This window comes from Lissotriton vulgaris, chromosome 9 (assembly GCF_964263255.1).
Source record: "Lissotriton vulgaris chromosome 9, aLisVul1.2, whole genome shotgun sequence".
Lineage (NCBI taxonomy): Eukaryota > Metazoa > Chordata > Amphibia > Caudata > Salamandridae > Lissotriton > Lissotriton vulgaris.
Window position 1 is genome coordinate 67,508,520 of NC_141697.1, and position 16,739 is coordinate 67,525,258.

General features: G+C 48.2%; 1 protein-coding gene across 1 annotated transcript; it reads left to right on the plus strand.

Moving 5' to 3' along the window:
- Positions 1-305: 305 nt before the first annotated feature.
- On the plus strand, positions 306-13,745 carry SFT2D3 (SFT2 domain containing 3). The gene is made up of 2 exons (XM_086937039.1): positions 306-1,127; positions 13,611-13,745. The coding sequence occupies exon 1, from the start codon at positions 450-452 to the stop codon at positions 1,104-1,106; it is 657 nt and encodes a 218-aa protein (XP_086793165.1). The 5' UTR covers positions 306-449; the 3' UTR covers positions 1,107-1,127; positions 13,611-13,745.
- Positions 13,746-16,739: the final 2,994 nt, after the last annotated feature.

Genomic DNA, 16,739 nt, shown 5'->3' on the forward strand with positions numbered 1-16,739 from the left:
CCATAAGGAGCACGCACGGCGCGCAGGGGCCAAGAAGGGTCATGGAGATTGCGCACAAGAGGTAGAGTGCCACGCGGAAGTAAAATGTGGCGGAAGTGAAATGTGCCACGCGGAAGTGAAACAGGTTGGTTTGGTGTTTTGAAAGCCTAGGATCCAGCAAGGCTAAGGTCCTATTTCTTGATACTTGGTGTATCCCAGAAGCCTTTAATATAACTTCAGAGCGCCGATTACCCCCAAAACCTGGAGAGTGACCCCATCAGCTGCCGAGTTACCCATGTCGCACTTTCATCTAAACCTGTTACTGCTAACTCTCAATCCAGAAACGTCTGCACGCTAGATCCATCTTTTATAATAGAGACTAGAGCTTCTACATGTTGGAGTGCAGTCGGATATTTGAGACCGGGCATCCACAGCCGAGGCGATAAGGACACAGACACTTTGCTTTGGACATGGCAGACCTGAACCGCCAGCTGCAGGACTATTTATCCGAATCCAAGAGCGGGGGCAGCGGGAAGAAGTCCGTCCCGCCGGTGACGGTGCCCCCGGGCACGTCCCCGGACTCTGCCAGCAGGGGCTGGCTGGGCGACCTGCTGCCCACCTCTGTCAGGAGTGTCTGGCCCGGATCCCCCTCCCCGGCCTCCCCTCCTGCCAGTGACCCGGGCCCGCCGTGCCTCCCGGCCCTGTCCCGCGCACAGCGCCTGGCGCTCTCGGCCGTGTGCGCTCTCCTCGCGGCGCTGTGCTTCACGCTGGCCCTGCTGCAGGTGCCGGTGCTGGTGCTGCGCGCGCGCAAGTTCGCCCTGCTGTGGTCCATGGGCTCGGTGCTGGCCCTGGTGGCGGCCGCCGTGCTGCTGGGAGCCGGGGCGGCGGGCCGCCTGGCCCGGGAGCCGGGGGCCCTGCTCTACCTGGCTGCTCTCGGGGGGACGCTGTACGCGGCCATGGGCCTGCAGAGCACGGCCCTGGCAGTGCTGGGAGCAGCGGCCCAGGCCATCGGACTCCTGCTCTTCCTGGTGGCATTGGTGCCAGGGGGGGCCACGGGGCTGCGCTACCTGAGCGGCCTGTGCGGGGCCCTGCTGCGGCGGGGGGTCAGCAAGACTCTGCCCGTCTGAGAGGAGCCACCCTCCCTACAGGTATAACCCCTGGAGACCTTCTCCTGAAGTCACACCTTGTGATGACCGTGAATGAATGTTTTAACTTGATGTACAGTCTTTTCTTGTTTTCCTATTCTCACATCTATCCAGTGGTTTACCTTTTCGCCTCTGTTTTATTGGCTTTTTTTGATCCTTATCCTATGTTGGAATTGCTTATTTGTTTTGTTTGTTATTACTTGTTATCTATTTGTGTTCTTTTATTTACTGCAAAGCCCTTGGTCCATATTACGTTAAAACAATCTGCATGCATAAAACCCAAATAGTACCTTCTGGGACCTGAACTGTCACGTTTTCCTTATCTCAGCAGGCATTTCATTTATATGCAATGGCAGTAGCAGTAGAAGGTTACTGTGTATGATCAAAATCTCTGCATACAAAACTGGGATACAAAGTGATGGAATCTGGATTACAGAAACTATAGTTAGTGTTTGTCACGACGACCAACTTGTACAGCGACATTACTATATTAAATAAGTCATTTATGCAGACACTCAAGCCAATAACAAAGCAGGGATTGGAAAGCCAAAGGTCTTGGGTTAATGTACTAATGCATGCAGCATTAGCCTATTAGAGCATGACACCTGGGAGGGAGTTAATAGACACAGCTATATTTGTAAAGACGCCTGTTATGTGGTTTAATACAAGCAGAGGTGGAAGTATACATTCAAACAGCCCACGTCCTTAAGTGAAAGATGATTACTCCACTATGGCAAGTCAAAATGTGATTGAATAAGCAGACCCCCCAGGATATTGCGGCATGGATAAGCAAATTTAGCGGCACAAACATGGAAATTTAGCTGCGTTTTTGCGGCACTTTATTTTCCTCATAATCATTCCTTTTCAGCCTTAAATCGATGGAAACTGTTTTAGCAGAGTACTCCACTTTGAAATAGGCATATTTAAAGTGTCTGCAGCTCATTGGAAGCACAGCCCCAATCCTAACCCCATGAGCTGGGGTCCTATTTCTCCCTGGGATGTTCTAGCTCCCATGTACGCACCCTTGCCAGGCACCACTGCCTCGTGGACCCAAGGCATGATACCTCTTCCTCAGGTGCCCTATGGCACAGGATCGTAGTGAGTGAAAGTGCATTGCCATGGCTAATGTAAGCATGTTAAATATTTCTCTATGCAGCACTGGCATAATGAAACCAGGACGGGCCCCCTGCAAGGTACGTGGAGGCACCCCCTCTGAACTCAATCGGGAGCCATCCAGCCAATGTATTGTGCTGATGGGGCCCCACCGAACCGCGGGGGCCTGTGTTAAGCCACTGCTATGCAGATCAGTGGCATGGGGGTGGGTGTAAGCCCTTTCACAATACAGCCCCACCTCAATGTGAATTACAGGTGCTGTATGTGCAGACTACATCCCAAATATGAGACTATTCCCACCAGAACTCCTCTGCAAGCAACCAGCAGGGGTGTGGAATTCAATAAAATTTCTTGTGCGTGGGGCAGGTTGCTTCATAAATCTACTTGTCCTGGAACACAATCCACTTGTCAGACCCCCCCAGGATATAGCGGCATGGATTAGCAAATTTAGCTGCACAAAAATGGAAATTTAGCGGCACAAATATGGAAATTTAGCGGCAATTTTGCGGCATTTCATTTGGCCCTGGACCTTCATAAAGCGGCCTCCAGTGACCCCATCCGTCACCCGCCCTTCCTTACACTCTTTCTGCCTCCCAATTCTCCCTCTTTGTTGTGTTTTGCCGCTTTTAGCTCCTCTATCTTCCTTCCTAATTCACTCTTTCCACTGTCCCATTCAGCTTTCTGTTTCTCATGCCCCCTCCTTTCTGTGCCTCATTCACTCATCCTCTCTCTCACACACACATCTTTCTCTCCTTATCGATATCTCTCTCATCAGCCCAGTCTCTTCTCCCCCGTCCCTCTCTCTTTCCATCTTCTTATCTCTCTTGCACCCTGCCTCTCTAGTTCTCTCTTGTCACCCTCTCTCCCTTCCTCGCCCTCTCTTCTCTCTCTCTCATACTTTCGTTCTTCCAGACACTGTCTTTCTTCCCTTCCTCTCTCGCCCTATTTCTCGCTCATTCACCCTCCCTCTTTCTCTCCTGCTCACTCCTCTCTACTTTTCTCCACCTTTCACTTTCATTCGCCCAGTTTCCCTCACCCCCTACTACCCTTTACTTCTTTCCCACCTGTGACTTCTTTGCTCACTCCCCCTCTCTTTCACCCCTTCTTTCTCGTCTCACCTGCCCCATACCCTCAGTTTTCATTCTTGCTCCCCCTCTTTACCTTTGCGCTCCACTGCTACTGGATAGGGCAAAAGTAGGCACAGGCTGCTATAGGCTGTCTTTCATTGGCTGGAGGCTACTCACATCGGTGATTACTCAGGCTTTTAAGTGAAAGTGACACACTTTTTGATGCTAGATAATGTGCAATTTGAAAGTAGCACTTATTCCGATGTGCTACTCTGTAGTTGCTGACGTTGCAACGTGATTTGTTGATAGTATCCTCGTGTTTGTTTCATTTCCCTCCCGAGATCCCCCCCCCCCCCCCCCCCCCCCCCCCGGCTTCAGAGCTCATTACCGAGAGGAATGTCGGTATTACACTGAGGCTTGTCTTCAAGGTGGGGGGGTCGGGTGTCCACTTCGAGCCCCCCCCCCCGGCCCGCCCTGCAGCGGTGTTCACGCTCACCCCACTTCACAGGCAGTGCAGTCTGTACACAGGGCACACACACACTGCAAGGCACGACGCTTCTCTTCAGCAGACACCCTCACCTTGTCTCTACTCCCCCCCCCCCCCGCCCTCTGGAAGATCGATGCCCCCCAGCCTCTGGCCACTTGCAGCCCCCGGCCCGCCCTGCAGCGGTGTCCATACGCACCCCACATCACGGGAGCGCAGTCTGTACACAGGGCACACACACACACTGGAAAGCACGCTGCCCCCCTCCAGCAGACACCTCTTGCTCTCTGCCCCGCCCCCTCCGGAAGATAGCTGCCCCCGGCCTCTGGCCACCTGCAGTCCCAGGTCGTTCTGTGCGCTTCTATTGATTGTGAGCTGAGTGAGCTGCTAATGCCCCATTAAGCCCGGAATGTCATTCTTTTGTGCTTCTGTGTCCTTCCCGCCCGCCCCAATAAACAAAGTAAGTCAGACCCCCCCCAGGATATAGCGGCTTTTGTAAAAATGCCGCGATTTCTCCGAAAAGTGCCGATTTCGCGGGCACTTTTGTAAAAATCGCGGCATTTTCACTAAAGTGCCGATTTCACGGCAAATCGCGAAATCGCGATATCCTGGAGGGTCTGACTTGTCCCTTTGGTGCTATGTAGTGCCGCAACAAATGATGGCAGCAAACTCATTATATAGCAGCTCTGATATAGCCTCTCTGATTATGCCTGGGCTCATACCATTGTAGTGTTTGAATACTTGCCATCCCCTTATGTTGCCACATTTCCACAGATCTACATACTGGGGTTGAAGGTAGACGTAAGCAATAGTTCCAGGATTAGAATGCCCTTTTGAGTCTGAGCAAACCCACTAACTTGCATGTTTTAAGGGTTTTCAACAACTCTTCTCTTTTCTCATACTGAGAAATGCTGAAAATATACTCCTGACAATGGCAGACGTAAACCTTCTTCCAGAGTTGGGAAAAAAGTGGTTGGAGGGAAAGTGAACTTGCAAGCACTCATATTTTCGCATGAGCAAATCTAAACTTGCATATTTTCTCATGCTAAAATGCAGTTCACAAATATTTTTTAGGAGTACTATTTACTGTCCCACTTCTGTAAATTCTTGGAAATTCACGAATGCCATATAGCTGCACTTAATGCAAGGACATATACTGTGGGTGCACTTTTGAGACTTTCTTTAATAATTGGGCCCCTAATTTGGTCTGGCGTTGACCCTGACCATTTGCGTTTAATAAAATTCTCTCTCTCCCTCTCCATTCTGCTCTTTCACAAGGAGCATATCGGCACACAAAGTAGTTTTGTTCAGTGCCAATAACTACTGTGGCGGTGTGTGCTTTTTGAAACCAAAAACTGTTTTTAGGTCTCGCCTGTCGATGCGCATGCGCATCGAGCAAGCGAGACTATGGGGGCTCATCCACTCTTTATCTAACTTGCAAGGAATCGTGGCGATTCCTTGCAGTGCCCGTGACTTTTAAGCTCAATGCGCATGCGCATTGAGCTTAAAAGCGCGTGCACATGCCCCCAGCCGCCTGCCTTGCCTACTCTCCCGCCCCCTCACTTCTTGATTGCACGGCCGCTAGGCCGTGCCTCCCCTACTCTCCTCCTCCTACTCTGTCTGTTCCCGCACTCCTCCCACACCCCCGCTCCGCCCAATCCCCTGCCTGCTATGTCGCGTCGCATTTCTCCTCCCCCCTCCCCCCAGCCGCCTGCCTTGTTTCCCTTCCATTTCTTGTTTAAAAAAGTCTCCTGCGGCAGACTGAAGCCATAGCCATGTCACACGAGTAATCTGAAAACTTGCGAGCTATGCTCTCCCCTAACAAAAGCTAGGGTAGGCGAAAGTCCCTTCTTCCATGTAAGACTTATAACTATGCACATATGATATCCGCAATTACATTTCGTTTGTAGCCAGCGTGTGAAATATATGTTAGTCTTATCCATTGCTGTTCAACAGTTATCTGGGGTTCATTGTAAGCAGAATTGGTGAATAAAAGGAGGACCCAGAGCCTTTCCAATATGGCAGCTTAAAGTGGCCGCTTTCAGTCCTAGTCCTTCTTTTAACTAAGCTGGTTCGCAGTACAGTCGCTGTTTGCTGACGCCGAGCTCCCGGTCCCCGGCGGTGTTGGTAGTGGGATGCTTGGCTGCTGGTGCTGACTCTGCTAGATCTTTGCTCCGTGATGTCCTTACGGGGGACTGCTGGGTTGGGGGAGCGGAGCCCCGAGGGGCAGGCCCCGGCTCTGGCCCGAAGGCTGTCAGAGTTGCTTTCCTCTGGAGGGGACTCTCTCTGTCTGCCCTGGGATCGCTTCTCTGCCTGGCTGCACTGTCTCTGTGTGGTGGGCTTCGACCTGGAGCTGGGCCAAACCGTGGAGGTGAGTATATGTTGTGAGAGTTTGGTTATCTAAGTGTGCGCCTTGTCGGGGAGCACTTACACCGATAACACTGTAGCTAAGTACTGTGTTGTTTTCGATCCTTTTTGGGAAAAGAAAATGATCTCTCTGCCTCCCACAAAGTGTGTTCCCGGCCTTACGGTGTTCGGTCACCAAGTTCATTCTTCACACAACTCAGTCATTTCATCCTTTCCGTCATTCAATTCACCCCCCCCCCCCACCAGTCTCCCCCCCCCCCCTACCAGTCTCCCCCCCCCCCCCCCCCCTCTTCACCAGTCTTCCCCTTATCAATCGGTTCATTCTATGCGGGTCTTTTTACACTTCACATCAGTCCTCACTAACTGCCTCTTGCCCATTCGCTGTACTTGCCTCTTTATTTTTACTGTCTCTCTCCTCCACCTATGCATTCGCCCTACTTACTCATCATTGAAATATAAATCACAGACCTGCGCTGTACTTCTTATCTGAACCACTTTACGGCATTTATTTGCCCACTGTTCTGTGGATTCTAAGCAGATAAAATCTAAAAAAGTTATTTTTGAAAGAGGTGTGTACAGACAGGGGCCATTAACTGTTGGGGATCATTGAACATGTTAGGGCATTAATACTGGTCCCAAATTGAAGCAAGTGAGCTCCAATTCCTCCCTCCGAGTCGCCTGCCTAAGACTGCATATAATTCTGCTTCGCAAACACATTATTCCTCATACTCTCATGCACTTGGCTAAAGTATCCTTTCAGTATGCATAGCCGCCAATACCTCGCGCCTCATTTGCTAGGCTGAAAAGCCCCTTCTGCACTGTTGTCACAGCCCGGTCTAAGATTCTAATATTCTGTTATGCATTCATCCCAGCCCATTCCTCGGAGTCTCAAAAGCTATAGTCCTTTCTGTATCCCTACCTGCCTATTACTCATGGTACACTGCCCACGGCTTTGTTGTCCTTTCTGCATCAACAGACTTTTCTTAGCAGTCCGCATGCAAACCTATGCAGTCCACTCTGAATCCTTAGAACCTAACCCCTCCGCCCCCTCCCCTTCCCGCCGTGTCGCATTTCTCCTCCCCCCTCCCCTTATCTGCTTTCCCTCCGTCTTTTTTTTTTTTACCCGCTCCGCCCCATCCCCCAGCTCAACTCGTAAATGCTGCAAAGTGACATGATCAGACCTACCAGACCTGTAATACCTGTGCCAAAGATGCTGAATACTGATTAAGAAGCCCCGCTGGCCTTTTAACAACAAAACATGCTCTAATGTTGGCCACTGTACCGTGTGTCTGTGATGTCATACTCCTCTGACGTTAGTAAACAGAATACGGGTATGTTGAAGCAAATGGCAGGTTGTAAGACCCCCTGGCCTTTACATATCGCCTTGACGCGAACGCGCGGCTCTGACTGCGTGTAACAATATGGGTTGCCAGCTGGAGGGGGTGTGGCTGTACATACGTGTGCGCCCTGGAGAGCATGATTGGCAATATATGCTTGATTAGAAGGACGTAAAGAATAGCGGGCCTGCCGGGATTCGTACACCTTTTAGACTTTGGAGATCTCTGCAGTGGATGCAGTAGTCCACTGAGCTATCTTACTAACAAATATATATGTGATGTGTTCCTGCGTATGCCTCCTCTCTTTTTGGTAGAAATAATACAGCGCTTGGGATTTTTTTTAAACCACCCTTTCAAGACGTGCCTCTCGCAAGTGTTGATGAACGGGCACATTTAGTTCCTCGACCGTGTTCCAAATTCTCTTATGTGTATGCACCAGCTGTTGGCTGGCAAGTGATGCTCATTTGGTCATTTAAACGCTCCCCTCTGGCCTTTTTGTGTGATTATCCAAATCATTATTTCGATAGCAGTTCAGCGTGTTCTGTGACTTGCAGTTTCACCAGCGTGCACAGAAAAATGAATAAATACTAAAGTTATGTTGAATCGAAAAAACTGTGCTGAAACAGCGGCCCACGTCTAACACGTCTCCACGTCAGAATTCACGTTTCCGCGTAGCAGGTACAATGTGACCCTCACCCACCCTCAACCCCTCACCCTCACTCACCCTCACCCTCACTCACCCTCAACCCCTCACCCTCACTCACCCTCAACCACTCACCCTCACTCACCCTCACCCTCACTCACCCTCCCTCACCCTCACTCACCCTCACTCACCCCCACCCTCACTCACCCTCACCCACCCTCAACACCTCATCCTCACTCACCCTCAACCCCTCACCCTCACTCACCCTCAACCCCTCACCCTCAACCCCTCACCCTCACTCACCCTCAACCCCTCCCCCTCGACCCCTCCCCCCCTCACTCACCCTCACTCACCCTCAACCCCTCCCCCTCGACCCCTCCCCCCCTCACTCACCCTCACTCACCCTCAACCCCTCACCCCCTCACTCTCACTCATCCTCACTCACCCTCAACCTCACTCACCCTCAACCCCTCACCCTCAACCCCTCACTCTCACTCATCCTCACTCACCCTCAACCCCTCACCCTCACTCACCCTCAACCCCTCACCCTCACTCACCCTCAAACCCTCACCCTCAACCCCTCACCCTCAACCCCTCACCCTCACTCACCCTCACCCTCACTCACCCTCACCCTCACTCACCCTCACCCACTCTCAACACTTCACCCTCACTCACCCTCAACCCCTCACCCTCACTCACACTCACTCACCCTCCCTCACCCTCAACCCCTCACCCTCAATCCCTCACCCTCACTCACCCTCACTCACCCTCAACCCCTCACCCTCACTCACCCTCAACCCCTCACCCTCACTAACCCTCACCCACTCACCCTCACCCACCCTCACTCACCCTCAACCCCTCACCCTCACTCACCCTCAACCCCTCACCCTCAACCCCTCACCCTCAACCCCTCACCCTCAACACCTCACCCTCAACCCCTCACCCTCAACCCCTCACCCTCAACCCTTCACCCTCAACCCTTCACCCTCAACCCCTCACCCTCACTCACCCTCACTCACCCTCACTCACCCTCACTCACCCTCACTCACCCTCACTCACCCTCACTCACCCTCAACCCCTCACCCACCCTCACTCACCCTCAACCCCTCACCCACCCTCACTCACCCTCAACCCCTCACTCACCCTCACCCTCACTCACCCTCACCCTCACTCAGCGCAACCACAGCATCTTAAACTAAATATACTTTATAAACTTTAAGCTATTGGCAATATAAAATAAAATCCATTTTATTTACGTATTAATTATTAATTTTTTTTAAAGCCATTGATTTTTTTTATTTCAATACATATAAGTCACATATAAGTCCCGTTAATACAAAACATGTTGCTTTACAAATGCTAGAGGTGTCACATTTACAAAAATTATAACTATTGGCTTTGTAAAGAAGAAAGCTATTAATTTCGCTATTTAGAAAAAACAACACATAAATAAAAAACAAAAAAATAAATAACACCTATAGCTCAAACTTTACTACTGCGAGACCTATTGCATTTCCAATGCTTGTTGCTTTTGCCACTGTTTGCTTTAATGGTGAGGGCCCGGCAACTCCCACACTGGTAAGGTATTGTGCAAAATGCTGTTCGCACTGATTGCACAGTGCCTGATGTTTATCCGCCCTGTGCAATCAGTGCAAACTGCATCTTGCACAGTGCAAGCGGTCGTTTTTTGCTGCTCAAGTAGATTTCTACTCCAGATGCAGCTTTCTCAACGCGGACTTGTAGTTTCTCGTCGCGAGCATACAAGGCCACTCGCACTGAGAAACCTGACCTCCCTGCGTTGAGAAGCTTGCCGGGAGGTTTATTTTCCACGCTCGCGATCAGCATCTTAATGTTGTGATCGCGAATGAGGAAAAAGTCTCACCGTGATGTCATTTTGCTTGCTCGCAGTTGCCAACTTGACGTTGAGGACCGTGAGCAAGCAAAAAATGCCCGCTGCACTACGCTACGCGTGTTTGCAGTGTGCTACGTGTAATTCGCGTAGTCCGAAGTAGAGCAAACTCCGCGAGCGTAGCGCTTTGCCCAGGCTTAATTATTGATGACCAGTTATCTATGAAGCAGCAGGTGGTTAAGGTTGCCTCTACCTGTTTTACTATTCTAAAGTGGCTTAAAAAAATTCCCTGGATGCTCCCACCCTCCACACATAAAAGTTACCCACGCTTTGATTGTGTCTAGACTGGACTACGGCAACGTGTTGTACCTGGGCGCAAGCAAGGAGGTGTTTCGGAAGTTACAAATTGTCCGTAATTCTGCGGCCACACTCCTATGCCAGCTGCCCAGAATGACCTCTATCACAGGTCCACTCCGTGATCTTCACTGGCTCGGGAGGGATAATCTTTCTAAATTTAAAACCCTCTGCTATATGAATAGTGTCAAAATGGGCTCAGCACCTCACTTTCTTGGTGCCTTGGTACATCCTTACCCCCCCCTCACGCCTCCTACGATCCTCTAATCAGTTAAAATGCCAAGTTCCTAGGATCAAACAAGCACGTATGGGCGGACGATCCTTTGTCTATTTAGCTCCTTCCCTTCCGTTTCAATTATGTCATGAAACGATTTGCTGCAAATTTCGTAAAGATTTAAAAACACTGGTTTTTAATCAGTGGAGTCCTGACCCTTTTCTCTTTGTAGCGCCAGTCTGTAGGTGCCGGGACCCTCCGGGTAGCTGTGCACCTTATACATTTAAATATAAATAAATATGCATCAGGTCTTGGTCCTCGGTGCTGCGGTGGTGGTAGCAGCTTGAAGACGTTGGATACAAACTTGCCCCAGCAGGCATCTCAGCAGTTGTGTCCCTGTGCTGCGAACAGGAGGCCAGTGAGCTGCCCTTGGAGTTCTCTTGACTAGACTGGGCTATGGAGACGACTGCTCCCCACACAGGACATAGCAGGTACAGGCCGTATCTTCAGTAGCCACCAGGTGCAGTCTTTGTCTGTGCAGTCTCTCTGCTGGGCCCCTGGTGCAGCAGGGCTGTCCTTCTTAAGTCAGTTGAGATCCGACGTCTGGGTGTCAGGGGTGCCCCCTTTGTACTCGGAAATTGCTCTCCGGGCAGGATGCTGTTGGTAGCCAATGGGCTATCAGGTTCTCTCCCACCTGGTGACCACTTACTGTGGAGTGTCGCATCTAGCTATGCCAGGGTGCACCATTCTCCCCACTGGGATGGCGAGACCCCTCTCCTGGTGTACAGACCTCTCTAGCCCAACCCCCGGGGTGTGGCTACCGCAGGACTACACACTCCTCAGCAACTAGTTTCTCTTCTCTTCTCTTCTGCCCGTGCCAGCCTGTCTACCTCAACAAAAGGGGCTGCACTCCCCACTGGTGTCCCACGTCTGGGCTTCAAAGGCAGCTTCACTTTTGAAGCTTTCCTTTTGGTGCGAACACCTGAACGCATTCTTGCAGGAGGTAGGTGACCCCTCCCTGGCTTGCAATTCCTCATTGTTCTCCTTCCTGGGAGTTGTTGGCATGTCTCTACAAGAGGGCAGAAAGTTGTCTCATGGAGCAGGCTCCATGTGTACTCTAGTTTGAAAGGCAATAAAGTGGCAGATTTGCTAAGCTACTTACTGCAAGAAGTTGCCTTTGATTCCGACTCGAAATACAAGTCGGACTTAATATAATGAGTTGTTTGATACCTTGGAGTGCCCACTTAGGTCTCACCTTTCAAGAGTTACCACAGCGGCGAGGGTCTGCGTCTAATCTTCTACTCGCCAATTGGCGACCAAGTCTTTCCACAGTAAAACTTTAGTTTTTGTAGTTTTTACTGTCAGATGTAAAAATACATGTCCTGCCTGTGTCATATGTGGCACCCTGCCTTTAGGGCTTGGTAAGCGTGCCAGAGCGGTGACTTACACATGTCAAAGCAAAGTCTGGCTAGCAGTGCACAATGGCTATACCAGTGAGCAGCAGCCGACTGGAGTAATTACCTTAGGTGGGGCCCTCCAGGGTGGCACAATCAGTGCTGCAAGCTCTGGGGTACCCCTCTTACTTACATGCCCTAGGTATGAGGGTACCATTTACTATGGACTTACAGGTAAGTTAGCCATTTCCAAATGGATTTAGCCAATTCAGCACACACTGTTATGGCCAGGGCATTAGAAAGGAGGTCCGGTTAGCAGGCCTCCTTGCACTCTCGAAGTTGAAAAACCAGCAGCATCAGTTGAAAAACTTGGGGGTGACAATACAAAAAGAGGCATTTCCTTACACAATATATTTACATTATATGTATCTTACTAGCTTTAGGGCCCTCTTTTATTCCTGTAATGAGTTCATTGGTGTCTGTTTTGATAAGGTCAATAATGAGTTGCTTGATTCTGTGAGAGATTTTAGATAACCAATGAATGGGTACCTAGAAACCATTGCCTGAGTTTAGAACTGTGATTGTGTCCCCATTCAAAACTGCAGTCTTTCTTCCAGAGCGATCAAAGCTCAGCTTGTAAATTCCTGTGTGAACTTAGTGTAGAATCTGCACAGCTGTAAGAAATTAGGTTCTCTTCAATCCCTGGTGGCTGAGAATGCATCTAAGCTGGGTTAGGAATGTTGTACACCTATTGTACGCTCTTACAGCAAAGCGGCATTCATCAGTGTCCTTCAGGAGTGAAAATCTCCTAATCCAATGGCGCATCACATGTCTCTCTAACAATGGGTTTCTTGAGAGTTTTACTTTGACCTAATGTAAGACTATCTGGGAAGTTTCCGTGTGGAAGGGATGCTCTAATGAGATATACATACATATGGACTTTGGTAATGATCAATGCTCTAAACTAGGTTGTCTGGTATAGGGTTCATAAGAGTAGCTCCAGAGAGAGGCAGTGGATTTGATTAGGTCGTCTCTAGTAATTAGTATCACATTTACGCCAGGTTGATAAGCTTTTGGTGGCATATGCAAATTCTCAAGTGAGGGAGCAATGGATGGGGCAGGCAATGGGGTGCCATTTTTCTGGATTTCTTAAATGGTTTCCTTTGGTGACTTGTGTGTCAAGATACTACAAGTGGCTGGTTGGATTTTTTTTGCAGTTGGTTCTCCTAGCATCGATTAGAGTACTTTGCGAGCAAGAAGATGCCATGAACTTTCTAAGATCCTTTAAGATGTTCATATTATTTTCAGTTCAGCAGAAAGATCCTCATTTGACAGTGTTTTCTGGTGAGGGACTCTTTTTTCTCAAGCACCTCGAGTCCTCGTGGTGTTGTAACCTGTGCATCATTACAGTCCACTTGACACTTATGTCATTCCTGACTGTATACGATGGATGTAGAGTGTAGGACCATAAGGATCAAACGGGTTCTCTAGATCAACCAAATACAGGCAGTACTGTTACTATGAAGGAAACAGTCAATCTTTAAACAATTTATTCTCCATTGTGTTTGAAGAAATACTATTATTCTCCATTAACGCACAGCATGGTTTGGCATTGTACGTCTCTCTGAGATTGCAGATAGTAATGTTGTCAATTTGACTTTCAGGGGAAGTGTCTGAGAGGATCCAGCCCCCCCGCACTGATCAGGAAGTTCCTGCCAGCCGGTGCTGCAATGCTAGTAGACTCCTGCCACGTGTGTTAAAGCACAACACCATGTGCTTGTGACCTGAAACAACCAATTGTGACTAAACAATGTTGCGTCATTTACTGCACATAACGATGAATGAGTGTTGGCGGGAGGGGGTCTCGAGTGGACGATGCTGCACTCTGATCAAGAAAGTTGGACTTTTGAAGCTGAAAATTAGCTCAGTGAGTTATAAGATTGCCGCTGACACCTGCTCTGATCTACAGGTCATGGACTGTGATCCCACCATGGTTGACTCAGCCTTCCATCCTCCCTAGGACGGTGATTTGAGCATCATTAGAAACATTTGTGAAAATAGTGCCCGATACCTACAGCTCCTAGAAATGGTTCCAATGTGATTTGATGCTCTGTAACAAACATAAATAATCTGATCCGGAAGGCTGTATGGGTTTCTTCATATGTATAATACCATTTTGTATGTTTTCTGTAGAAAGAAAGTCAAATGCCAGATTCTTGAAAAAAAGGCGATTTATCAATAAATTCAGAATTACCTTCTATCTATTTTAATAAAAAGTATTCTTGGTGTGTATGTGATACAGGCCTTAACAATCATAAAAACGTTACTAGACCTGCAGATGTAGGGACTTAAATAATCTGAAAGAAGCTCTTGACCCATAAACTGGTTTCAAATTATGTGATCCTGGGCAAATATTTTAATTCACTGAGTCTTTATCACATATGAGAGAACCTTCAAATACCTGTGTTAAGCATAACTGCTGTATAAAAACACTAGTGTTTAATAGACTAAACATTTGCTCCATATATAATACAAATCTAGTCCCATGTAGGATACACCTGACCGCTGACTTGCTTCTTTCTTCATTAACCGCATTGTCATCCGGGTGGGGGCAGTAATGTTTCTCAAATCATGTTTAAAAATGATTACTTTGAATAAATACATACATGGAGCATAACGTGGTAGCACAATTTTTTGCAATCAGCAGATTTTCTATTGAAATGGCTACAATATTTCCCACTTACGTGGTTTTATAGATAAATTTATATAGTGTATAATGTTTGGAAATAGAGTTTATGGATATATTTGTCATTTGCCCATCACCAAGTAAACTGACTTGTTTTGTTCCTATTTAAATCTTTGTTTGCATCACACTTCTGAATTGCAAAAACAAGTTCTTTCATAATTCCTGGTATATTTTGAAGTCATTTTACTATTTATTTATAAGCTGTTTAAATGTCAGGTTTTTTTTCTAACAACATCTTACGTACTTTTGTTTCACAATGATTGTCAGACAGCTCACTTGACAAAAACCTCCAACTGTAGTAAGAGAAAAATGTAAGCACCATTTTCCAGGTTAAGATCAGCATCAATTAGCAAAATGACAAACTGACATTTGACCTCTGTCTTCGAACAGACAGCAGATGTGTCAAGATAAAAACAAGATTTAATGGCATCTTTATCACTCATTCACTTTTTGAATGTACAGTACACCTGCTCCTTCCAGCTTAAGTTCACTTGCCAATATGGACGAGTAGGTGCTAAAAATAGCTCAACCTGATAAAATCGATATAGCGAGTGTGGGAGTAGATTTTTCAATGCCTGTAGTAGTGGTGTATTGTGCTTTACACAAGGTACAAGTATTGGGTGGACCGATTCCCTCCACTTTTTGTTTTAGAAATAGGAGACTGTTACCCTTAGTCCAGGGTGAGAGATGTCTTCTTCGCCCCAGCAGCAAAGCTGCTTGCATTTGCAAACACTGATTGTGGCTAACTTGACCTCTGGGGTTCAGGTTTAAAAACATCCAATGCCAGCATCCCCTTTGTAGGTCTCACTTGCAACAAGGTGTACGCTCTCGCTTGCATGCGTAATTGTGTTCTAAAAAGGGCTTGGAGTCCACCCACTGCTTACCATTCGTTGGCATTGCCTTGCAATTGACCAGTGCATCCTGGCTTCACTTTTTCTTATTTTGTGCGGTGCATGGATGAAGGGCAGGTAGGCCACAGAGGAGCACTTTCCGTATGGCAGCGAAATTCTTACCCCTCCTTGCTAACTGATCAATTTCTGGTGCCGTATTTTAGCATTTTTAGCACCTGGCTAAAAAGCCAATTCATACTATTATTTGCAATTCTGAAAAACTGTTAACTGAATATTGCCTCGGTGCCTTTTACTTTACCTCCTGAGCTCCCTGGTGCAACACAGTTTTGCCGATTGAGCGGAGGGAGCACAGGACGTGACACGGCTATTCCATGATGGCGGCCGATCATTGGAAGGAAGCAGTCTAGCTGCCACTGCTTTCCTGCATACATTACAAGCCTGGCACTGACGCCCAGCAGTGCGCCAAAGGTAATCTCGTCTGAGCCTGTCTGTGCAGACCGTCGCCAGGCACTCAGAACCCTGCATCTCCACCCCCAGGTTCCACCCTTCAATCCACACTACACTGTAATAATAATGATTTTTAAAAAGCTTGGATATAACTGCTCAAACTGCGTCCCCCATTCCCCTGTTGCCTTTTTCATGCCAGATATGTAGGTTTACATGCTCTTTCACCAAGCCTACAGCATTACTGGACAATGAGGACAGTCCTCCCCCACATAAACAGGTGCACAAAGCCCCCCTCCTTCACACCTGGGCCCCCCAACAAATCACAAAATGTTCTCTCCTCGTTAAAATTCATTTACTTCAATCCTAGGTTAATTGCCAAACATTCAGTAGACATTTGGGACCTTCTCACCTCAACACAACCAGATTTGTGTGTTATTACAGAAACCTGGCTACAAAAATCCGCATTGCCCAGTATTCCTATCCCATTTCCAGAAAACTACAAATCAGTAAGGCAGGACGGGGAACTCAAACCTTGAGGTGGAATAGCTGTAGCCTTCAGGGACTCCCTTAGAGTCAACATTTTTGACTCTCTACTCACCAACTGGGTTGAGCTGATTACAATTAGATTACCTCTGCCATACGGCAACTCCTGGAATGGCGCTCTTATTTACCACCGTCCGGGACAAAAAAAAGGATTTCAGTTCCAACCTAACAGAGCAACCAGCACCCTATTGAATAGCCACACAAGA